Raw genomic sequence first — 25,054 nt, 5'->3', positions numbered from 1 at the left:
ATTCTACAAAGGTAAACAGAAACCCCATTTATTTTTCTATTTAAGATACAAACAAAACACAGCTCAGAGCGTGAAGACTAGTGCTCCACTTAGCTGCCTCTTAATAGTATTTTTGTATTGCTTCTTACAGTGTTTATACTTGATTCCCTCTCCCTTAGCCCAGCTTTACAAATGAGTTGACAGACTTACCCTACAACCATATCTTTAGGTCCTGCATTAACCGTGCATACTCCATCTTCACAAAATTTACCCACCAAGCTGTGAGCGTGTAAGTGGACATATTTCCCATTAGTAACTAACTGGACGATTACTTTTGCAGGTCCAACATAATTGCAGATCTGTAAATAAATATAAAAAAATGGGGTTGGTTGTTTGGGTTTTTTTAATGAAACAAGTAATGATTCCAGCTGAGTACTTTCTGTCAGCTAAGTACAATCAAGCTTACATAGGAGAAATGTGTATGCATTTACTCATGAAATACAAACGACAAACTAACTGTACCAGATCATCACAAAGAAAAGCCAACACTTTTTTTGTAATTAAACTTGACATACAAATGGCAGGAGCAGTGGCCAAAAAAGTTAAGAAATAAAACAAAGCTAGAGGAAAGCAACCTTCTGTTTCCCAAATCATGAATCTCAGTTTTACATTCTGGCCAGTTACTCCACATTGTTCTCCTTAAATTTCAATTAGTACATTGAATTCACAATAAACATTGTTACATGTTAAGAAGCATACAGAAAATGTACGTATTTAACAAAAACCCCTGCATTATTTTGCCCAATTTGAAAACACTTAAAAAATTATTTTTAATATTATGATTGTTTTAGAACATTTTGGTCTCATTACAATGACTCTTCAGGTAGAGATTTTAACGTGAATTAATTCTATATTCATAGGTATTTTGTTAGTTCAATATGCCACATCAACACACATTACCCAGTCCAGTAAATGTTTCCTTAAGTGTACATGAGGACATACGCTAAATCCCAACCTAAGATGTTGCAGGACTGGAACTATGATAAACTGGGTGCCTTAGTATAGCCAACTCTGGAGGACTACAAAGCCTTTTTTCCCCTGTTATAGTTTCTAATCACCATACATTTTTTAATAGCTTTTAAAATTGTGATGTCAAGTGATGCCTCAAAAACAAACTTAAAATTACTAATAACATAGCGCATTGGTAAGTTATTTGCTTTACATGTATTATTTAGAACTTTATGTTCTTTCCTCACAAGTAATATTCTTCAAGTCAGTTATCGGTTACGCACCACTTTCAAATTATGCTGAATATATAATTACCCCACTTTTAAAAAAGCAAACATTACCTTCCCTTCCAATTCATTTAATTAACCCTTTTATCAAGGTTGGGGTTTTTTCCCTCCTCCTCTAATTTTTCTTCTAATTTGCCTTGGGCAAAGTTCTTTGTATTACAGCAGCTTACAGATCTAATCAACCAAGGTATTAAAGGATCACGATAAACATTAAAGTGATGAACTGAATACTTAAGGTTATATTGTTGATAAAATGCTGATAACCAGGGATTGCCACAATTTCACCACATTACTAAGTCCTGCTAGCTTCCTTCACTCCAGTTAACCCCTCTCTTGAACCCATTCCATCACAGCTGAAACACTCTGCATACTTACAACGCGTGCCCTCCCTGTCTTCCTTTTCACTGCTAAAAGCAAAAAAATCCCAGCTATGAAAAAGCTGTTCCAGGAGGAACAGGTGTGCGAAAGTCCTCTCATTACTCACTGCCTGCTAGTTAACTGTATAATACTGTATTAACGTGCATTTTACAAGCAGCAGTTTCTAAAATACAAAACATGGGGTACTCATGCTTCCTCCTGTTTCCAAATTGTAACCCCTCCTGGACTGAAACAATACAGAGATGCAGAATAATCACTGCTTCACCTTTTCCACCATTTACCAGCAGTGAGAAAATGCAGGGATCCCTATGTAACTTTCACAAAGTCATCTGAAAATAAAAATGATTGTGTTTGGTGCTACGTGTCACCACCACTACCACAATTAACTTTTCAAGAGGGCGGCTTTTAAAAAATTATTTTCATTTTATCCCTCACTAAACAAGCCCTTCCCTGCTATAAAGTTCCCAGCACATCTATAGCATTATATTCATTATGATTAACACGCGTGTTCTAGTATCACATCAGAAAAGTTCAAGACAATCGTTCATCAGCTGTAGAAACCACAGTGAAACTGTAGGTAGGACTGCTGCACGTCAAGGACTTTCCAGCCTCTGAAAGCAGAACATGTAACTGCAGCGGTAACCAGATTGCAATCTCCCCCTGTTACTCAGCTCAGCATGATCTTTGTAGTCTCTCTCAGGGGAAAAACAAAAGAGTTTTTAAAACGTAATATCTTATGTAGGTCATAAGGCAAGAAAGGACTATTTTCGTCATCCAGGCTGATGTCCTATGCTGCAAAGGCTACAGACCGTCCCTGAACTGTTTCCTACCTATATTTCTTATAGACAGACTTTCCTACTTGATTTTGAGACATCCAGGTTATCTCAGTGCCCAGCAAAATAGCCTCAGTGGTTAAATATCCTTATGTACCATAAATTAAGCCTGAAATAATTTTTCGGTGTCTTTGAATCATTAACACCACAATGTCAGACTAACTTAAAATTTATTCTGGCACTAAGATATACAAATGACTAGCACCTTCTACGTAAGAAAAAAAACACCATCAAAGGCATTAAAAGGTAGACAAGCATATTACAATGCTGAATATCTATAGAAACCTAAGGATTATGGTGTTGACACAAAAACATATACTCAACATGAGGGAGATAGCATGTGGGTGCCGTACTGCTCAAAATCAGAGCTGTGATCTGAAAAACTAGCTACTGAACTTCAAATTAAAGATAGGGGAGAAAAAAGAAAATAAGGAGTTCCTGGGAAGAGCATAGCTGTAATACTTGATTACATCCTGTACTGAAGCAGCATTCAATTGATCTAATCTGATAAAGTTAAAATGCTGCGGGCTCACATTTATCTGCCATTTCTGTTCGAGAGAGATTTGTCTGAGAGATTAAAAGGACCCTGTGAACTTGAAATTGAGTCAATTTCAAAACAAGAGTTGAAAGTTTTTTCAGTTATTTCACATCCTCCTGTGATCCAGACCCCAGCCAGTTTTTTATAGTTTCTGAAACTTTACAAAAACTTTGTAAGAACGTTTTCCTACTTCAAAGATGTTTTTTCCAGTTACTCTTACAAGCAAGAAGTGAAACCAACTGGTCAACGACAGAAAGCCAATGATGGAAAAGACCATGTCAAACCTACAAAGCCAGCAACTACAAAAATACCTATTTCTCTTTCTAATCACTTTGTTACAGCAACTATAACCCCAATCCTGCCTAACCTTCAGAGCGTGACTAGTGCTGTCCTCAATACGCACATACAAAAAGTGTTCCACAGATGAGGCATTGCTCGCCCTCTATAAAACAGCATGTTTTCACAGAGCAGCATAATTTTTTTTTTTTCCAGTTGCTAGTTTAAGACAAAATATTTCAGATGTGGTGCGAATCGTTTAGGCAACTGAATACTTACTTAGACGTCTAAGAATAAACAATGTAAAATAACTTAAACCAATGGGAGCTGGTTTAAGATCTTCCGATCCTCTGCACGTGAGGTCACTCTCACGCCAAAAATACAGAGTTAGGTGCTCTCCTTTAGGAGCCCAACTAAAGGGACTCGGTGCCCTATATTCAGCCAAATTAACCGTAACAGTAAAAAGCACAAATCTCACTGAATTTAGCTTTGGCTGAATTTGGTTCAGTACAGTTTTTTAAGAGGGGTAAAGATTTGTAACAAAAGGTCTGCTCATTCTTGTCTCATGTTTATTCCTTAATTCAGCTGTTAAATGAATTTTTAACTTGTAATCTGCGATCTGTCACTCTACAATTTAAATCCGGGGGCGGGGGGGGGGAAGCAAGTACGCTGCTTTCTTCACCAAGAAGGCTCATCAACAAAGTAACTTGCCTAATTTTCCATAAATTTCCTTCTTGAACTTGCAAGTATGTGATGAAATCCCCGATTTCAGTAAGAACGCTTATCTCCAAATTGAGTTATAATTTAGGATAGCCCCAGGACATGACTGGATGGGCAGTTCTGTTCAGGTGCCTGGGTTCAGGGCTGCCTAACTGGTATGCAGCTTCAATTCGCAAGCTGAACTGCACAATGTCCAAACTCATCAGCAGAGAGATGGTGCTCATTAGCTCGGGCACACCTCTGAGCAATCGGTTACTCGGCCTCTGGGCTGGAGCTGATTTACATCCAGCTCACAGAGAATAGGCAACTTTAGTTTGCAGCCACCCACGTAGATTTGCCCCCAGGGAGATGACAATTCAGGACATTTTCTTCACACCGCTACTTTCAGCAAATTCTTTTCACACCCAAAACTGGATCAAGTACTTCAGTGTAAAACATGAATATGCCTACACTAACATCAGTATGCAGCATCAGGACACACATGGTAAACGTGTAAGGCGGCCAGTGGAAATTTTCTGCACAAGTTTTCTCACAGTTTTTCAAATACATAAAAACAAGCAAATTATGAATAAAAAATTTAGATAGTTAAGTAAGCTGGTGATAGTTTTAGACAGTCGAGTTTTACTCTTTCTTCTTGTACTATCAACTGTTTTTTCCCCTGGACAAAAAGCTAACGATGACTAAGCAGCTCAGGAGCTTTGATTTCAACTGTTCTAGATAGTAAAACTTTCCAGTGTTGTGTTACTTACACTAAACAGATGAAAATGAAATTTAAATTAAGGATTTTAGGTAGGTTTCTACTGTAATCATGAAACTTGTCATGAAATGTAAATTCATTATAACATGTTCAGTATCTATAACTTCGCTGCTCTCCATAACTATACGCAAAGTTATATAAAATCCTCTGAAAACGTAAGAAGTTTTGTACATGATATTAGCATTACTGTTAGCAAAGGCAGGGTTAAACAAAGGAATATAATTCCATAAACCATAAGGATTAACCCCATTTTTTATATTATAGAAAAATACTACTGTTATCTAGACCCCATTTGTCATTACTGTGCTGTTAAAACAAGAGGTTTTGAATCAGTTCCACCTTGCTGGCCACTGCAGATTTGTCTTAAGTGTAAAGACTGGCATTGCAGAACTGCTACACTAACTCCTGACCTACACCATCTCCTAATATACTATACAGGAGGTGGTTAAATATGTAATTAACTACCAAAACATCTTGCTCGGAGACAGAGCGAAGTCTTCAGCGCTCCAGCCTTTAAATGAAAGATACATCTTCACGTGTTCCATCTCAGCTACAAGTTAGGGACTAGGTGCAGGGAAAAAAAAGGGTGAAGTTGAACAGTCCACATTATGCAAGAGGTCATATCAGATAAATGTGTTTTCTTTTGGCCTTCAATCCATAATCCTACGAAAAGGGAGTAGGGAGACCACAATGCCTTTTTGTGCACTGAAGATGTCTATTTTCAGGATATCCCATGGTAGCTACTGGTAAATTACATCAGCTTTCTGTGCAGAGTCAGCCAAGCAGAAGAGAGATCCCAAGGTGAGCTGCACTGATGATACCATGGCCAAGGTTTAAAGATCTGTCACAAAACCTCCTTTTTACAGTACAGCCAAAGCTCACGTTACTGTCCTTTCACAGCACTGTGATCAACTAATGGAGGTTTTATGGTGAAAGCCTCGGCACAAGAGTAAAAAACAAAACAGACAAAACCCCCAAAACAAAACAACACAACAACAAAACCCAGCTATCTTCAATTGTGCTCACCTCAGTTACAACAAGGTAAGCACCCTTTGACAAAATACAGGAGAGACTTACAGGAAAAGGTGTGAAACACTTCTGTCTTTACTGGCACCACTTGAATCAAGAACAGGCACTAACAAGCAATGGCCTTGAGGAATTTACTTGTTGTGTTCCCTCGCCAGCCTCTCCCAGCAGGTGTTGCCATGTGGGGATTTGTACTAGAAAAAACCCAGATGTACACAGTAGGACGAGAGGGAGGGAGGGGAAGGGACACACGCGTGCGTGTGGGGGAAGCTTTAGATTAAGTTAAAATCTGATGATCAATGAAAACACAAGGTTTGATGGAAAGCCAAAGAACATTTTGCTTTCTAGTTTACTCACAGAGAAATTCCATTTCCTGTATAACTCCTCATTGCATATCTCCTTGTCATGCTATTGTGAGACCCTTCACACCTTTATAAAATATCATTTGTATTATTATCAATACAGATTGGATTGGAATCCAAAGATCTGGCTCAATTGAGGTAAATTATTTTATATCTGAACATACCAGTGAAATTTCATTAAATGGTTCATCATTACCGTCACAATAGGAAAGGGAAAAGCAAGTAGATCCTTTGCCTGGGCTAGTAATTTTTCATAGGAGTTTTGCAAGGCTACATGCAATCAGCTTTCCCAGCCTCTTCTCAATTCACAAGACTAACACCCTAGGCTATCTCAGCCAATGCTGATTATTTTCCATTGAGTCATGCGCATACTGATTCATTATGGAGATGCAACTGTTCCAAACTCCAGCCTTTCTCAAGAACTGCAGAAGAACTACACGCATACTGCAGAGAAAGCTGAGGAGTGGCACACACCAAGACAGAAGCTGACTGTTTGCCACTCTTTCCTCCCCTTCTCTCCCCGTAAAGGAGAGAGTAAGAGGTAACACCAGAATTAAAATATATTAACCCTGCTCCTCATGAGACAATCTCTAGTGCAATAGTTCAAAGAGGTAATGCAATACCAAGACTAAGACTTTCATTAAGTTAAAAAAATACTGAAAAGACACTATATCTTTTTCCCACTTCCACGGGAAAAAGAATTTGCTGCAAGAACCATAGGCAAAGACAGTTCTTCTCTAATTCTAGAATGATTAATCACCACTGTTATAATCCTCATATTGTGCTAGCACAGAATGTTCCTTTCATTAACAACCTTGCATTTTTTCCAGGGGAAAAAAGCCCCAAAAAACATTCAGCAAACACCTGAACATAACGCTGCTCCTACTAAAATGAGACGTTTTCCATTGACTTTAAAGGAATTAAGCCCTCAAGAACGGAGTATTCTAGAGATATTGAATAAGGAGTATCATGACCAGAAAAAGAAGGAAAACTTGGTAAATAGCATCTTAGAGTGAAGTGGAATAACTGACCAGACTCATGCTTTGTAGTATGCTAAAAGTGGAGTAATTGAGCAGCTCAGGCCTTGCTTTATGCTAAAACTGCACCTTAAGGAAGAGCTCCATTAGTCTGCACGAGGGCAGTGAGGTGGTAGGTGCAGGAAAGCTTACTGCTCAACTGCTAGCAGATAAATATGGTGCCAAAATAACTCCACAAATCTGAAGACAACTTCCTTTTCAAAATCAATTACATTTTGAAAGTTGAGATTGAAATGCAGTCAGTCTTGAGTAATTTCATACAAATTTATGTTGATATGCAGTAAGGTCCTACACACATACATATGGCACTTGCACTCAGCCTGCAAAATTAATGATTTATGTACTTACTTTGACCTGAGGGTATGATTTTTTGTTCTTTTCACTAGAAGCACCAGGAAGTCCACCATGTGAAGGCCCTTCGCATACGTATCGGAAACGAAACCCCCTCTGTGGAAATAAGGGAAAAGAAACTTGAAAGCTGTTTAGAAACAAAACTAAATTAAAAAAAAAAGCACACGCACGCACGGGTGCACACACACACACACAAACAAGACTTGCCCAAACAGCCCACAAACAAAAAAGTTGCTGTTCACCCCTGAAATGCTGTCTGAATGCTGGCTGACAAAGCACCACTGAACTGTAGCCCTGGAGAAACTGTTTTATTCTCACTCTTACACACAGCAACAACCCAAAATTTTTCTTCCAGTAAGTGAAGGTATTTTGAAGCAGAGTATTTATACTCTCAAAACAAGATAAAAATTAAAAGACAGAGAATGCAAGAGCAGATACTCTTTCTTCCATTATTGCTGCTAGGTAGAGAGAATTGAAACCACTAATAATCAAGGAAGTCCAAAGCATCATAAAGAAAAGAACAGGGATAAAACAGAAATGCTTCCTCCTTCTGGGAAGAGCATGTGAAAGCTGTATCTCCGAGTGGAGTCCAGAAACAGCACAAAAGCTTCAGGGGACTTTGAATGGCTGGGTTTTCATCTCAGCTCCATAAATAGATGTCTGAATATACTTTAGGGAACTGCAGGATATTAGCAACCACTCTAGAGTACAGCTGTCCATTTATTCCATTTTTATTTGTAGGAAATAACATCCCCTTTAATTTACAGGGTAATCTATAAGGCACAAAAGATGCAACTCTTAAGCAAATGTATTTGGTAACTCTAACTCTACTTAACTCTATTATTTCAGGTGGCCTCCAACTTTGAATACTTTCAGATCTACTCTCCAGTCCTGTAATTTCTGGCAAAATCCCTGTCTTATATAGTGCTCCCAGTGTCTGTCCAAACAGCACCAGTTAGTGTTGTATCCTTCATCAAGAATCATTCAGCTTCTTTCTAATAGTAGACAAATCTGAATTCAAAGTCTGTATTAGCTGACAGTAAACAACACGGTTCAAAAATTGCTCTGTAATCATTAGCTTAAATACCTATCTCACTGAAGCCTTTTCAGTGTAAAAACTTGTTTCCCAGGCAAATGGAAAGATCTGACTTTTATTCAGATACTGACCAGACAATGTAATTCACCCTTAAGCACGTATGCGCCTTCCTACGGTGAACTGAGTGACCGACTGTATTGCAAGTGAAATGCCCAGCTATGATGAACTTGAACTCAAGTTGTCCAAAAGGCAAGGCAACCTCTGCAGTTATGACGCATGAGACGACCCAGTCTCTCTTCACCTCTATGCCTTTGGTCCAACAGATCCAGCAGTCATCTGTGTGGCCTTACCCTGTCTATTGCCCTTGCTATCCTAGCTATGTTTTCACACATACAGTCTTACTCCCCTCAGCTGTCTCTTTGCTCCAAAAATGATCACAAGCACAGCACTCTGATGGATGATGGATGACTCTCATCACCCTGTTGTAAATCACCTGTTGTAAACCACTGCCCAGCTTGCCACATGGGTACTCCACTACAGGAGCTGCTTGCTAAGAAGTCATGCATGGAAACAATGTTTTCTCCTTAGGCACCGCACACTGTAGGCTCCGCCATGCAAAGACACGGCCTGATTTGGGATGAACTAAAATGAGAAGGAAGAGTATTCTTCCAGGAATTCACAGTACACTGCTGTTTCACCTATGACCATGAAGTGTCCCATACTCAAGCACAGAAACGTCTTTGGTGTGTGGCTGAAACAAATGTTCTCTACCACCTCCTACAAGGAAGACTGGGTTGCGGCATGCTTCTGCAGAAGACCAAGCAGAGGATGCGACAGCTTCTAGTCACCCTCTTCCCGTCTACTTAACAGCTCCATAAGGTAGGATTTTATACAACTGACTGGGAGAGGCAGGAAAGGGGTCTCCATACTGTAATAGTTTAAGGAGGAATACTTGAATTGCTGATGCCACCAGCTGAAGGGGAACACCACCCTGGCTTACTTCAGGGCAATCTTCACCCAGCAATTACTTTGTACATCAGTTGCATGAAAACTAATCAGTGCATTGGGATGACTTTCATACTGTCGGAGGAGCATAAGTGAGTGTTCGCTACACAGTCACAAAAAAGTTACATTCAAGCACTTATCTTCATTTTTCTTGGGTTATTCAAAACAGCCAACTGTGACAAAAGGAATCTCAAAGGACAACAGAATTTCTTTACGATGACAAAGCACAAGTCAAAAGTTCCTGTAACTTAGGAACAGAATGAAACATTTTTATTTTTTCTTTCATGTGTTTCAAGAAACATGAAACAAATTCTAAAAATCTTCCATGTTTGGTTTAACCATTTAGTTTCAAAATACTAGGGTACTGTAAGAGTCACTTTGAAGATGAAGAGTCTATACTTAGCAAGACGTTTTTTTAAAACCCTCAGGTTTTGTTTTTTTTTCTTATGACACTTCCAGAGAGAGACAAAGATGAAAACAGAACAAAACAGGAAATGATTTAACTACAAAAGTGAGAGGAAAAACTGCTCATGGTTAAGTGCCACATTTTTTATGAGAGTTCAACCTCTTCAATACTTTTTTTCCTCATCTTGTCATAATTTTATTCAAAGCTAAATATAGTGACATAGCTACCTTAAAGATTTTCAAAATATAATGTTGTTCTTACCTGTTTTGGCTGTTCTATGATTTGAAGATACGGTCCATCTGCTAACATAAAAGAAAGAAGAGTCATAATAGAAATTATATTTCTGTTACTAAGACATATAAGTTACAGGGGTAAAATTGATGTCCTTGAATGTCTTGAGATAAAATTTTTGGAAGCACCTACGCACCTTCAGAACTTAAATGTTAATAACTAATTTAATCACTTGGCAGTCTGTCATTTCCAACATTCCACAAGACCAATGGAGTAAGAAGGGAAGGATTAACTCAAAAAAGTTAATTTTAGCTCAGAGTGCCTAAATGGGCAACTCTGATCACTCAGTTAAGACTCAAGGGTGAATGAGAACAGGATCCTCCCCTTGCCACTGACAAGCAGCCTGGCCTTCCCGAGCTAAGGTTAACTTTTGTATTTAAACCCCTTGGGCTCTAAATACTATACTCACAAGCTTTTGGCCCTAAGGCTTCCTACTGAATAGGTGCTTTTGAAAGTCTAGAGGCAGCCAATGGGAAGCTCTGAGGTATGGGAATATAGGAGGAATTTAAGCTGTCTCAACATGCCCTAACAGTCAGAACTGCTTTAAAAAAACACCCTGGAACTGAGACAACTAAACAATTTACATTCTTTTAATAATTTCAGATACACTTTTAAATATACTGTTCTGCTGTGCCTCTAAACTGAACACACTCTATTTGACTACAGATGCAGACTCTATAGAGGTCCACCTTTGAGCACAATGCCAATACATAGGACAATGTTCTATTAAAATTCTATTTGTGTCTTTCAAAGAAGCCTTCCTTAAACAACTTTCAGTCTTGCACCACTCCCTGAACAGTGGCTAACTTCATACCACAAACCTCATTCAAAATTCACCAGTTTAAATTAGCCTTTGAGTGGGCCCTAAATCCAATGAAAACTCGGTGCCACCAGAGTTAAGAATTCATCATCTGATCAAAGCTTAGCTCCAAGTCTGATGGTTTAGATTATTTACATCAAGAAGGAAAGCGCTCTCGATGCACAGCTGTGAAATACTACTTAAAATGCAAGCCACTCCCCAGTCTGAAAACTGACAGTTCTGAGGTATGACTTCTTTCCCTGCCTCTTGCTAAGCAGAGAAGAAGATTCAGATTTCAGTGCTAAAAATTCAATTGTTATCAAAGCAGATCCCAAATGACAGCTTCACTGTGAATACCTACACAATATTTTGCCAGCTATATTCCTGTTGGAATTATGTATCATCACTTATACTCTATTAAAGGTATTAATGCTAAGGAATCAAGCAAGTTCACTGGGACATGTGAAACCTCCAAAGCAGACGAGCCACAGCTATATGGCAGAGCCTGCAAGCATATAAAGCATACCATGGCCTGCCAACATCCAGGTGTGATCTGCCTCTGAACAACTGCACCATCTGCAAGTACCACGCCATCCAGCTACCTCAACTAGGTAGTACTTGGCTTCAGCACAGAACTACATACTTGCATCAACTTTAATTTGCCAGTAGGCCTAATGTTCACTGATAATTAAAAATGGCAGAGGATTCATTAATTTATAGTTTGTAGTATGACTACACGCATCCTTCTCAGCTCCTCGATACAACTTCACTTTAATAAAATAGACCTTCACGTCTTTAGTCAGCACAGGTCTTAACTGAACAGGTTAACATTTCTCTCAAAATGAAAGCTTTGATAAATATGCTAATAGATGGAATCAGTATTTTGCTGCTGAAGTTAGCTGACTCAGCAACTGAATTAACTTCACGTGAAAGTTATATTGCAAATGTCAGTCACAACAATTTCACATATAAAGATCATTTGTTTCCCAAGGCCAACACTTTTCCCGTGAAAAAGTAAACAGTGCTATAATTAAAATCTTGAAGTCATGCAAAACAATTGCCTCAAGACCACATATACATCATCTTACATTAGAAAGCATGAAAAACAGTTTGGACTTCAGAAACTTTAAAAGACAGTAATATTTAGCTTTGGTGTGGTTTTATGTTTCAGTTTTTGTCTGTAACATGGAGTCAAGATGAGTCAAGTTGGATTTAAGCATTGTATCAGCACTTAAATTTAAGACCTCTGTTCACAGACATCTAAACCTCTTCATGCTTTAGGCATCTAATATTTTATACTTTAACAATCCAGAAGCCTTGTATCTTCTGGGCACTGGCAGAAATAATGCACCTAATATACAACTGTGTAGTTCAACTTTCAACCAAGCCTCCAGGGCAAGATCTGCCAAGTAATTGTTCTTTGGCTGTTCTCCCCTTAGGAATTCATTTTCAAGGCATATACATGGGGTTAGTATCGGCACAAAATACTACTGCTTTCTCTTAAATGTTAGCCAGAAAAGGAAGCGCTCTTTCATCCAACAGCTAAGTGGCTGCAGCAGTCCCCCAGGATGCAGCAGATCCAGGTTCCAACTTTTCCTCAGCATAAGGAAATCCACACTCCTAAGAGAGGGATATACACTATATTGGCATATTGGAAAGCTCAAGGGGAATTCTTCTTACTGCTGAAATGGTTTCACCTTGCATGGCACTTGTGAAAACTCAGGAAAATGGAAAACTTAGGACTGTGGTTCTTATGCCCCCTTGGAAAAAAGCTTATAAAAAGCATACAAATATACTGATACAAAAAATCAAAATATCTTACATACTAATACTAGGAAAGTGCAAAAAAGGTGCAGTGTAAATGTACAAAGGCAAATTAGATACCCATTATCATTAATCCAGATTATATAAATCATATACCAATGTATTTAAAACAAAATTTTGTGAGGTCTTATTTTAACCTTCGGGTTTTGTGACAAAATATCTTCTTTTTTACAATGACTAAGTAATTCCCCGGTATAGCATCTAAACAAGGTCAAAGTAACAGTACAGAGAAGGCACTCTAATGCAAGGCACTTAATTACATCTGCAATACTATTTAAAAATAAAGCAGCAATATTCAAGGTAACTTCCAAGCATAAATGGCATGTTATTTTGACTATTATAAAGGATTTTACTTAGTGAAAGGTCTCATATAGCTGTCTTCACTAAACTCTAAATACTTTCCAGAAGTACATTAGACAGAGAGCCTAACATTGGTTATGTGTGGTTCCTTCTTTCTCTCTCTCATCCATTCCCATGGGGAAAAGAAAAGATGTTTAGCGTTTTGCACAGGGAAGTTTTTAATATTTCATTTCTATTAGTAGGCATGTCTGGTCTAAGCAGACAGCAGGAACCTGAAGATGTACACCTTGTAAGAGGAAATAATAATGATGAGATTTGTGATGATCTTTTGCACCTCTGTTCTAGGCTGGAAAGTTGCTTGCTTCAAGTTCTTGTTTAACGAGCAACCCCCTTTTAAGTGTTAAACAACCACAAGAAGGAACGCTACTTAATGCATAGCTTAAGTTCTACTTTTGCCCTACAGAGAGGCTGAAGCAGCATACAGTCATGGAGCTGGCCTCTACACAGGGATGAGACTCACAGTTGCCAAGAGCCAAGTTTTGACATGAGCACTGCTCATGATTTGCCTGGCATTGCTGCAGTCAGGACGGCTAAGAACTGCAACTAAAACATGCAGTCCTCCAGCCTGGAGGGTGTTTGGTGCAGACTGCCACATCCTGGGTATGCTTCAGTGCTTCCTTTTCTGTCTTCTCACCTCAGTTGCCACAGACCGACTCACATCCCACTGCCTCCCCTCCAGCCTGAGTCACAGTCCCACTTCCCCACGTCTTCTTCAACTGCTACATTTCTTCATTTTCCTTCCTGCCTGAGTCAGAGGCCCTCCTGCATCTTGACACTCCTACCACTTACATTCTTTCTTCCTCTTGACAGGCCTCACCCTGCATACACACTTCCCAAGGGAGCACCCATCTTCAGCTGCCTCTTGGTTCCTTCTTCCCCTCACAGCAAAGTCAAGGAAAAAAGGGTCTGTGAGATTGGTGGGATATCCCTGCAACCCTAGCAGCACCGTAGGACTAGTGGGGTCCTTTATCTAACAGCTTGCCTAGCACCTGATGCCATTCAATTTAATGTGCAACCAGCTGTGGTCAAGTCCACCCCTCACCTTCTCTCTGTTAGTGGGTCCCCCAGAACAAGCATCTCACCCTTGTAATTGTGTGTTATTTTGCTCTGTGGACATGGATGAAAATGCTCATAGCCTCTAGGTTTTGATTGTTAAATCCAACACCAATCCTCTTGTGTCCATCCTGGCAGTGGTACCTTGCTGCTAAAAGCTCAGACTCTAGATCTAGTGTCTTATCCTTCCTGAAGCCTATTGTAGCATTTGTATATCCTCCCCCGCAGGGATTCACCCGCACAGGAACACTCTCTTGCATCTCAGCTCTGCAGCGTTCAAAGCATGATGTTTATAGTAAGCAGCACACGGGCTTTGCTTAACCCCTCTCTTCCCTCAGTTCACTCTTCAAAACACAAGCACAGAATACCTAGAAAAAACACCAGAAGCAGTATGCAAGTCTGCTCATGCTTCTGAGGACTAGGGCCACTGCTATGGGACAGGGAAATTGAATGCTCGTCTAATTTTTGGTGATGGTCAGGCTTCCTTGAATCTCTTCCTAACATTGTCTCTCACTGAAAAAATATGAAATGAAGTTTTTTGTGAGTGCCTTCTTTTTGCCTCTATGCCCTTCTCATTTCTCAACAGCAAGCATCACAGAAGGTTGAGCAGAGGAGGTTAAAGAAATATCAGAAAACCGTAATTTTAGCAGCTTCCAGGCAATACTGTTCAGCTGCTGATGGCCCTGCTTCAATTTCACAGGCTTAGTCTGACTGCAATAAAAAACCCACAACACCTCAATGCCAACAGCTAGTTAGATCAGAGCCTCTAAAAAACAAAACAATTAACCAGTTCCCAAAACCATCTCTAACTGGCACACAGACTGCTACGTTACGTGGTTGTAGATGGCCTTGTATAATCAGGAGGAAGTAAATTATGAAATGCTTTGCTCAGAGCTCTGCTCATTTCCTCCTCCATCACTTTGTCCCTCCACTACACAGTGGACATCACACTGATGCGTATCTGCTTTTACACTGCCTAAATACATGCCACAGATAGTGCTCCCTCCATCCCCAACGCCACTGAGGATTAGTACCTAACTCTCAAAGGCAGGATACTTCCCAACGAGCCAAAGAACAGGCTGACTTTGTGACATACTGCCCTTGCTGCTGGTGGTGTTTTAAACACACAGCTTAGTCCTGCAGTTTGCACTGTTAGGGCACTTGTTATAGATACATCCTTTTGTCACTAAAGGCACGCAGAGACTACTTCTCTTTCTCGATTTAGATGTAGAAGTAGAACTTGAACCACGTAACTATCTACTACAGCTTTAGAACCAAAATAACCAAGCCTAATTTTTACTTAAAACTGACATACGTGAGAGAGAAAAAGTGAGCGAAGACACTTGAGCACTGACAACCTCATCGAGAAAATCCTTGTCCCGACATCTCAAAGGTTTTCTACTATTACTGTAAATATTAACATAACAGCAGAATATCTATCATCAGAAAGTCCCCAAATTCCCCAGCTATTTGTTGATTCAGCTACACTGGCATGATACGGCAATCCACAGTTATATATTAAACCTGCCTGCCAATGTAGTAAGTCTGACATTTTGCATTTATGAATGCACAGGTTGAAGGATGTAGGCACCACACCAAATCATGTGCAACAATTCATGTCTTTGGTTCTTTCTGTTTAAATCATCCAACTGTCCTAAAGAAAAATCCTTTTTCGAACACTTATTTCACCCTCTCAGTACCTCGGCTGGAAGAGCTTCTGGAAAATCCTGCATGAATTTTTAAATGGCCTTGCTGAGTAGAAAGAAATCATTAGTTCCTGCTTGGAAACAACCAAAGCATAATATACAAATTATTATATTACCTTATAACTGAAGAGCTAGTCCACAGTAACAACACACCATAGTTTCAAGCAGGGGAGGAAGTAAGCATTATAGTGATACTACTCCAGGAAAAAAATCCCTATGGCATCATCAGATGGCATTGAAATTATCAACTTTTTCTAAAACTTATGATTAACTTTTTGTTTGTGATAACCTGAAATCCACGATCCTTTATTAAATCCCATTTTGTACACAGGGTACTTGCCACCTATAGTGCAGCAGTAGACAAGAGCGGTGCCATTAAAAAAAAAAAAAAAGCCTTTTCTAAGCAATTTTGCAAATTAAAGATAGAGCTAGACTTAGCCCAATAAGAGTTTTCTGTGACTCCAGAACTCAGTGAATTCTTGACTTCCCCACATGGTTTTAAAAACAGCTGTTTTCTAGTTTAGACAGGACATAGATATCTGAAAATCAGTTTTATGTATCTGAATAATTTGTATGGAATGAATCTGGCATGAGGAGTAGAGAGCAAGCTTAAAAGGTACGTGTAAGAGAGATCATTATGGGGAAATAAAAATTCCAATAACCTTATTTGTTCCACAGAAACTCTGTAAGAACAGTGAAAAAAACCCTTGGTATACAATGCACAAGCCCTTTAATCCTACACAGATGAATCTTACTGACCAAATTTATCTGCCTTAATAAAAACACACTGCAAACAAATGATTGCAACATTAATTTGTTGGATGCTTGTCCATATTTGTCAAGAGCTTTGCTCATCAGAACATTTTATCCTGAAACAAAATTATCTACATCATGTGTTTCTTGATCCTTCCTTGCTACTATTCAGTCAAGAAAACTGAAGTATGGTTTAAACCAGGAAACACTGAAACAGTAAGCATGCGTTAATTTTAAAATCAGCATTCATTGTTACTTTAGGGTGGAATTTCACCTATGAAGTAAAAAGCTAATTGCTTATTTCATTTTACCCTTCACTGCTGTCAAGTGTATCAAATATTGCAAACAAAAGCGATTTGCATTTTCAACAAAAGAAAGCAATCTGCAATACAGAAGATACCATCTACATCCTGATACAACAGAGTCAAACAGAACAACAACAGAAAGTTGTAATGTTAAAAGACATTAATAGCTATATTGGAGATATATTATTAGAGATACATATTAAGAAAAACCTCATACGCTTACATAAATTTTTATTCCCTTCCTCCTTTCAACATCAGCTATTCTAATAAACTAACCAGGAGAAACAGAGTTTTCTAAATTCAAGCAAGAAGGAATACTTATAACGAAATTTAATAAGCAAAACCAGACCAAGGTTGATCAAGCAGCTAATACTGGCTGAGATACAACACACTTCTATTTGATATTCCTGTTCTGGAACCATACTGGAAGAACTGCATATCAGACCTTTGCAGAATACTATTTGCTTATTTTCAGTGGTTGGTTGCAAAATTTGACTCTGAACTTTCAAACTAGCATTATTATTCAGGAAATTGTCAGGTACTTTTAATACCAGACTGCCACTTTACAGGAAACAGAGAAGTCACTGAGAAGGAAAAACAGATTCGAATGATACAGGAAGCTGAATATACTCTACATTTTATTAGTGAAAAACAAGCTCCTTGAGAATTATTACAACAAATGAAACACCATTCAAAAGAAAAAAAAGTACATGTTGCACTCTGCAAACTGGCAATACAAACGTAGGTCACTGAAGATGCAAATTTAGAAAAAAATACAAAACAATTTATAAAAACAGGTCACTCAAAGCTCTTTGGTCACTCAAACCATTTAACTAATTGAAACTTTCAGTTTCTGTACAAGCCGAAAGAAAATTAGATTCGCCTCACTGTTGAAACTTTCATTTTTATTAAAATTCTTTTTATTAAAAGTCTAGTTGACAACTTTGGGATCTACTATTATGAAATACAAGAGTGTAAACAAAGAAGCCTCTGAAAAGAACTTCACAAAAAAAAAACAAACTGGAAGAAACAGCAGGACAATAGCACAATCAAATAGCAATGGATCCTACCTGTTCGTAGTGGTAAGTCTGAAGTGATGTAATTTGTATTATTAAATAATGCATTCATTCCCATTAACTGATCCATTGCAAACATCTATATTGAAAGAAAATATACTCTTCATTACTACATATATATAGAATTTCATAAAGCATCTATCAGCAAAGAACTTCAAAGTTTTCTGCAAATATTAAGACTGCAAGCACCCCAGTGCAGTACATAAACATTTTATATCTATTTTATTTTTGCTGGCAGCAGCAGCACAAGCGAATTTGATAGTACTGACCAAGTTTCACCAGTATCATGAGACTGCACCGAGCTCAGCACAGTTTCTAAACACGTATTTTCCTTACATGCACAAACAACTATATATTCAAAAGAGCTTATATGGTAAATTCTGAAAATCTGACCCTAGATGTCTTGCCCAAGGCCCTACTGAGAACCTGTGAGTTTTCATTTCCACTTCTGTGATTAAACCCCACCAGACTACATTCCTTATGTAAATATATTTACAAGCTCTAAAGCAAGAAAACAGTATACCCAGGGTAAAGTTTCATTTTTTTTTTTTTGAACACTGACATGTCTTAACTCACTGTAATTGTTGTCAGGTATAAATCTATTTTCTTCCAAAGTGGAGCAAGCATAAAGGAAAAAATAGTTTCTTTTTGGAAATTAAGGTGAGTAGAAATGATCTGTTCTTCACTCAAACTTTTCGCTTGGGTACCATTCTCACAATTCAAATGAATCATGAAATGACCTAATGAGATCAGGAAGAGATTCTGAAGAGCTAGGCCTACTGATCTGTGTGAGTGAAGGAACATTTTAGTCATCAATGTCAATGCAAATTTCACAAAAAATTATACGAAGGAGCCTTTTGGGGCATAAGGGGCTTTATTTTCAGGTAAGTCCAATGTCCACCACAGAAGAGATTTCAGAGCAAGTGTCACAAGCATAAATATGAGTATTTTTTCCATTGCTTCCTTCAGCAGGCCTATCCTTCCTTTTCATTTCAGCCATTTCACCAGTGGCAAGGCTCTTCACAGGTCACATAAAAAACACCTTAGAGGAAAAAAACCCCTAGTTTTCCCCAAACCTGATTTCTGCCAACAGCTAGAATGCTTTTATATCTCCATGTTGTTAAGGCTAGGAAATGACAGGACAATATGAGAGGAAACCAAAACAGAGAGCTAGGAGAGAATACAGGGATATTGAAAAAACTCAAATCCACTTACTTGGGGATCAGACACTCCCATAATATAGGAATCTTCTCCTGCCATTTTAAGTCCTGAAACACAAACACATGATCAGAACTCTCATTTTTTTCAATGTACAGCAATAGAGAAACTTGAAAAACGTTAGAGTTAAAAGCCCCATCTCTGACCCTTCTTATTTTACTCATAATGTTAATGATTTCTAAAACACTCTTAAAATTCCTCAGTATTTGCAAGGGGCAGGCTAAGGACAGGATAGGCTACAACTAAGATTTTCCATTGCCTGCTCCCAAGCAACTAAAAATTACAGTCAAAGTCCTGAAGTCAAAATTTATTAACATCAGGAATTAATTTGTTTCTGTCTTTGCTGTGACTATTCTGCCATTAGAGTTTAGGCAAAATCATTATCATAGTTTAGCAAAAGCAGGATTCTGCATTTTTATAAAATAAAAAGATTTCTGAGCATTCATGAATGAATCCCAACAGTTTTTTTGTGAAGTATTACTAAATGCAAGATAAAGATGCCTGAGAAAGAACATCCAATATTTTTTCTTTAAATAAAAATAGGAGTCAAACTGACTGATTTTGGACAACTTTACTTCCAGAGGTCCACAAGTGCTTGGCATCCCCAACAACTCAGTGCTGACAATGACAATTATGGATGTACAACATACCTAACCCTCTCTCACGGGTCTACATGTAAATGCTGGACACTGGGAAAGTTTAGCCTGGCTTAGTTTTCCTGGGGCCAGTAGCAAGCCAGTAGCAGAGCCTGGAAATTTTCTTAGGAATTTACTAGGTCTGTTATAAAAGATTAGTGTTATTTCCTTTCATGTAGACATTATTGAAAGAATTACAATTTCACTTATGTTGAAGTGAAATTTACTAAAAAAGGCTCTCCAAGAGAACATCTGAAAATAACTGTAGTGACTATTTCAAGAGACTCATGTCTGCGTGCAAGCAAACACTTCAAATAAGGTTAGTAACTAATAGAAGACAGAAACATGTCACTGGCCCTCACATTCCACCACAATCAACATGAGCCATGTTTTCCAGCAGAGCAAAGTGAACTGTGAAAACCTACTGCCCTATGAAAGAGAGTGGCAAGCGATCAGTAAACCAGTAAAGAAAAACTGAGTCACTGTGTACCTTTCTAGAGGAACTAGAAAGGCAAATATCAAAAAGAAAACTGGAATACTCGGGTACTTCACTTTCATAGAGGCTCAACTCAGCTTGTTAACAAGGTCCAAAGACAACATATAGTCACCCATCACACACAAGTAGAATATGAAAGAAAATTTAAAATGGAGAAATAGGAGACACTTAATACCCAGATGACTTCCAGGAAAAAGAGGTCCATGAGGATAAAATTATTTTTTAACCTAGAAAATAAAAGTACTCACCTGTTTGTAATTCAATTTTAGAGAGAAATATTTACTGGGTAGTACTTATTTGTAGTATTTGAGCAAATATCAAATGACTGGTCATAAGATTTCAGCCAAAAAATGAATAACACATATAACAAGCAGCCACAGTCACCCATGCTGTGCTTCATCACCTAATACATCAGGATTTCAGCAAAATAAAAAATACCAGTCAATCACATTATCTCACAGGCACATTCCGCAAAGCCTTATTTTCATCAATAATTTGCTATTGTTATTATCAATCTTTATGGAAAAAAGTCAACATATAAGACATAACAAAACCTTCAGCATACAACAAACTTTACTAAGATGTTTTTATTTGACATTCCATTCCATAGAAAGAATATAACCCTCATCACCAGTTGACAAGTTACTGAAATCACTGAAATAACCATAATTTAGTTTTTGGCAAATACTTCCCAGTTAAAGGTGTAGATATTACAGAAAATAATCTGAGGACCTCAACAGCCAACATTTTTTAGGAAGCGTCAGAAAATACCCACCCTGTTTATGCACACTGATTAGGTAACTGTGAGTGCAAATGCCAGAGTTCTTCTGCATAAACAGCATAAAAACTGGTCCTAAAAGTCTTGTTTTGTGATCTCTCATATTAATGACTTACTATTTCATGAGTCACATATGCAAAATTGTGTTCCAAAATACCTAAAGTACCCAGATAACATGGTAAATATGCTTGTTCAGAAAAAAAAAAGATTCTGAGGTGCTAATATGAATAGCATCTGCCCACTTGCCTGTTTGCTAAATGTATACTTCTTTGCAAAACTTCCAAAGCATCTCACAGCTTTTTCTGCAAGCCTAATAGGATAAATTTAACAGCATGTTCCATCATCTTTGCCCTATTCTAGTTTCTCAGACTGCATCACCCTCACTCCAGCAGAACTCTGTGGGAGAAGGGCAGTTCTCACACCTGCTACGCTTCCTGGTCACATTTACAATTCTACAATACATGACTTCAACAAAGTGGAAAAATACTGCAGAGGCAGTATTTCTGAAAACCTTTCATTTAAAGTACTTTGATATAAAAATTAGAATCCATATAGAAATAAAACCTACATCTACCTGAATCAGTCATTCAATTTCACCTGACCAAAACGGCCATTTTCTGGCTTTTTGGCTGATGCAATGAACAATGTCATGAGAGCAAAACAGCAGTCGTTAAGATGAACGTTACACTCGGAAGCAGCACGTATGTACTAATTTCTAACCAGGTATTAAACACAATCTCTCTCTCACCAAAAGCACAGGTGTCTCTTACTCGAGATCTTTTGCGTTCAAGAGTCAGCTGCAGTGTTTGGGGGATAGGTTAAAGACATTCTCTCTGGCTTGAATGCTAAGCCAGTTTATTATAAACACACAATGGTTTAGATGTGCAAACATATGCTTTTGTGTGTGTAAACTGACACTTGATTGCCTTTTCAGGGCCTAGACAAAAATTAACCCAGCAGTTTAAAATGACGCCTCTAGATGACTGAAAACACTCTCAGTTTCACTGTATGTTTTGTCCTCTTTCAAAGCCAAACAACAAAAATGTTCCAGGAGCCCTACCTCCAAAATAGAATTTGTTTGCTTAGGATTTATTTAGTTAACAAACCCCTAAGCATCCTCTTCTTACAAGAAAATTGGTGCAAACCTAGGGAGTCAATAACATGATTAAAAAACAAAAAGGCACTTGCAGAAAAACAGACCCTAGCATTAACTGTATGATTTTTAATTGGCCTCTTCCCTTATTGCTTGAGTTTCTAAGCACCTTTCCTACATGCATTAAGTGGTTAGATTAGGATCTGCCACGAGTAGCTTTGTTCATTCTCTCTTTACATGACCTGTATTTTGGGGCAGAGATTGTTTTTATCCAAGCTGTATTTGCTGCTATATGCATCTTAGAGAAGTCAGGTCAAAACCACCTCTCTCTCATTTGAAGATGACTGGGATTAAAATTGCTTTGTGGAAGTTTGTGTTACCGTATACGCCTGCTTCCCACATAATCTCTGTTTCCCACAAACTGCACTGCAAACTTGCATCTGCAATAAAAAAATACCCCTATACCTGCAGTCCACAATCAACCATGACAGTCTCCACCCTGGAGATCGTCTGAAGTCTTTCAGATAATGGGGCACAGGAAACTAAACATTTCAACTCTCAGTATTTTTCAGTGTGAAAATTCAAAGGTGTGTAAAGGAATGTCATTTAGCTCCTAGCGCAATGGGAAAACGTAAAACCCAGCTAAACTTGTCCAAAACCACACAGCTGTGCCTAGGACTATAAGTGTGCATGCGTGTGCATATGCATGTGTGCAGTATTCCTTTCTCGCCACAGCAGGTCAGTTGTCCTTGTGAAAAAGGTTAAAAAAGGAGAAATAGAAAAAACCTGAGAAGACATATATATACATACATAATAATACATAATATAATTCATACATAATAATATATATTATACACATACATGGAAGATGATGGGATCGTACCAACCAACTAAGGAAACATAATGGCAGTTACTTTGCATCACTACTCCTCCTTAATAACCAAGTAACACCAGGTACAAGTAGGCACAGCTAGAAGAACACAAGTTCATTTATCGTTTTCTGAGTATTTGTTTTAAAGCTTCAAAAGGATCAGACATTTAAAATGGAAAGAACATAATTAATGTAGGAATGCTGTCATCCAGGAACAAGAATTCTCATTTCTGTTTATCTTGATCATTTGATTTCAGATCGCTCTCCTGCTGTTCTCCAACATCCACTGCATCTAACTACTTTTTAAACTAACTACTTTTTAAAAACAAAGATAGGTTTCTCTAGCCAACTTTTGTTAGCCCCCTGATTTTCTGGAGTCCAGATCCTTCCCTCTACTGTTCCTCTTCAACTTTCCGTCCTGAATTTAAAAAATGAGGTAAACTATTTTCCTCTTTGATACCAGTATCCAATCCAATACCTACAGAGAATGGGACTTCTTCCTATTACCTTTCTACAGATAAGCACAACCTGATGCAAATTTCATCATCTATGAGGAATCAAGCTTTAATGTTTCATTCAGATACTAATAGTCCAGTTATTTCTGAAAACATTTACAGACAACTCACCCAGCAGCTGCGTGCCTTTTAAAAAAAATAAGACTTTAAACTTCATTCTTTTTCTTTCTAACTTTGTTCTCCTACTGGCCTGGCTAAAAACCTGAACAGTATATATACTAACAAATTAGGAAGATTTCTTATTCCTCCAAGCAGGAAATAAAATCATTTGAATATTACCCTAAATAGTTGAACAACCTCCCCCCCCCCAAAAAAAAAAGAAATTTGAGCTTTAGTGCCCCAAATCTACCTATTCACGTTTCATAGCACACCAGTGCACTTACTGATGAAGCTAACATTTCATAGGACCAGAAAAAAAAAACCAAAACATGACATACGTTTCCTTTCCCAGACCTTCAAAGAGAGACACGGTAAGCAGGTCTCTACTTTTAATCTATGTTCTTTGAATATAAACATTTTTTAAAATCAATTTGGAGAGATGAAGGATGAACAGTGTCACCAACTTCTATACGCCACAAAGACCTGCCTCATCATAAAAGAGGGTGATGGCTGGTGGAAACTCTTATCAGCCACCCATGTCTTTTAGACTTTCTGTACTTTGAGCCAACGAAACAAAATAAAAGCATAAAACCCGATGTGACAGGATGCCCATTATATCCTCAGAAAACCAACGCAAAAGCGTAGATCAGGGTATCTGCCTGCTGTTGTGTTTTAAAATACAAAGAATCAACTCATGCTTTCTAAAACTTGTCCATTATTTTTTAACTAGTTCCGGATAAAGACTGAGTTCAGGACAGACTAATATTTTATGGAAGAAGGTTTGGTTATAGCCCAGATCAGTTTAACAGGATGGAAATTAAGGCATATTCTGTAAAAGGTACTCTGAAGATATGTACGTTAGTGAATCATGATCTTTATTACCCAGAGTTCATTATACCTGTGAACTGGAATTATTCTGATGGTTTAAATAAATTTCTATGTTGAAGAACGTCCATCTCTTACTTTATGAGACATTTTACATCAACCTCTTCTCACCTGTCAAGGCTTGGATTCAGAAAGCAAGCCTCAAGACGACAAACTCAACTACTACACTCTAGTTGACTTGATATATCAAAAGCACAGTTCTTTCTGCAAATTTTCTAGCAGAGTGCTTTTTCTCTTTAGCTTGGTTTTCACCGGAATTTACCTGTTAAAAATAAACTTCTTTAACTAGACACTGAAG

The 25,054-nt window shown here is 38.1% G+C and overlaps 1 protein-coding gene across 3 annotated transcripts in view; it reads right to left on the bottom strand.

Moving 5' to 3' along the window:
* Window positions 1-25,054, bottom strand: part of NFKB1 (nuclear factor kappa B subunit 1) — a 60,247-nt gene that overhangs the window by 27,569 nt on the left and 7,624 nt on the right. For 2 of the 3 annotated variants that reach the window (XM_076336817.1, XM_076336818.1), the window contains exons 2-6: window positions 19,382-19,434; window positions 18,161-18,245; window positions 10,261-10,301; window positions 7,550-7,648; window positions 190-338 (exon numbers count right to left, since the gene is read on the bottom strand). In XM_076336817.1, coding sequence (XP_076192932.1) covers window positions 190-338; window positions 7,550-7,648; window positions 10,261-10,301; window positions 18,161-18,245; window positions 19,382-19,426 — 419 coding nt within the window. In that variant the 5' untranslated portion in view covers window positions 19,427-19,434. The remainder of the gene's footprint in view (window positions 1-189; window positions 339-7,549; window positions 7,649-10,260; window positions 10,302-18,160; window positions 18,246-19,381; window positions 19,435-25,054) is intronic. The other variant, XM_076336819.1, reaches the window with a different exon arrangement.

The sequence above is a fragment of the Aptenodytes patagonicus genome, chromosome 4, assembly GCF_965638725.1.
Source record: "Aptenodytes patagonicus chromosome 4, bAptPat1.pri.cur, whole genome shotgun sequence".
Taxonomy (NCBI): Eukaryota; Metazoa; Chordata; class Aves; order Sphenisciformes; family Spheniscidae; genus Aptenodytes; species Aptenodytes patagonicus.
Note: the sequence above shows the minus strand (reverse complement) of the source record. Positions and strands in the feature narration are given on the sequence as shown.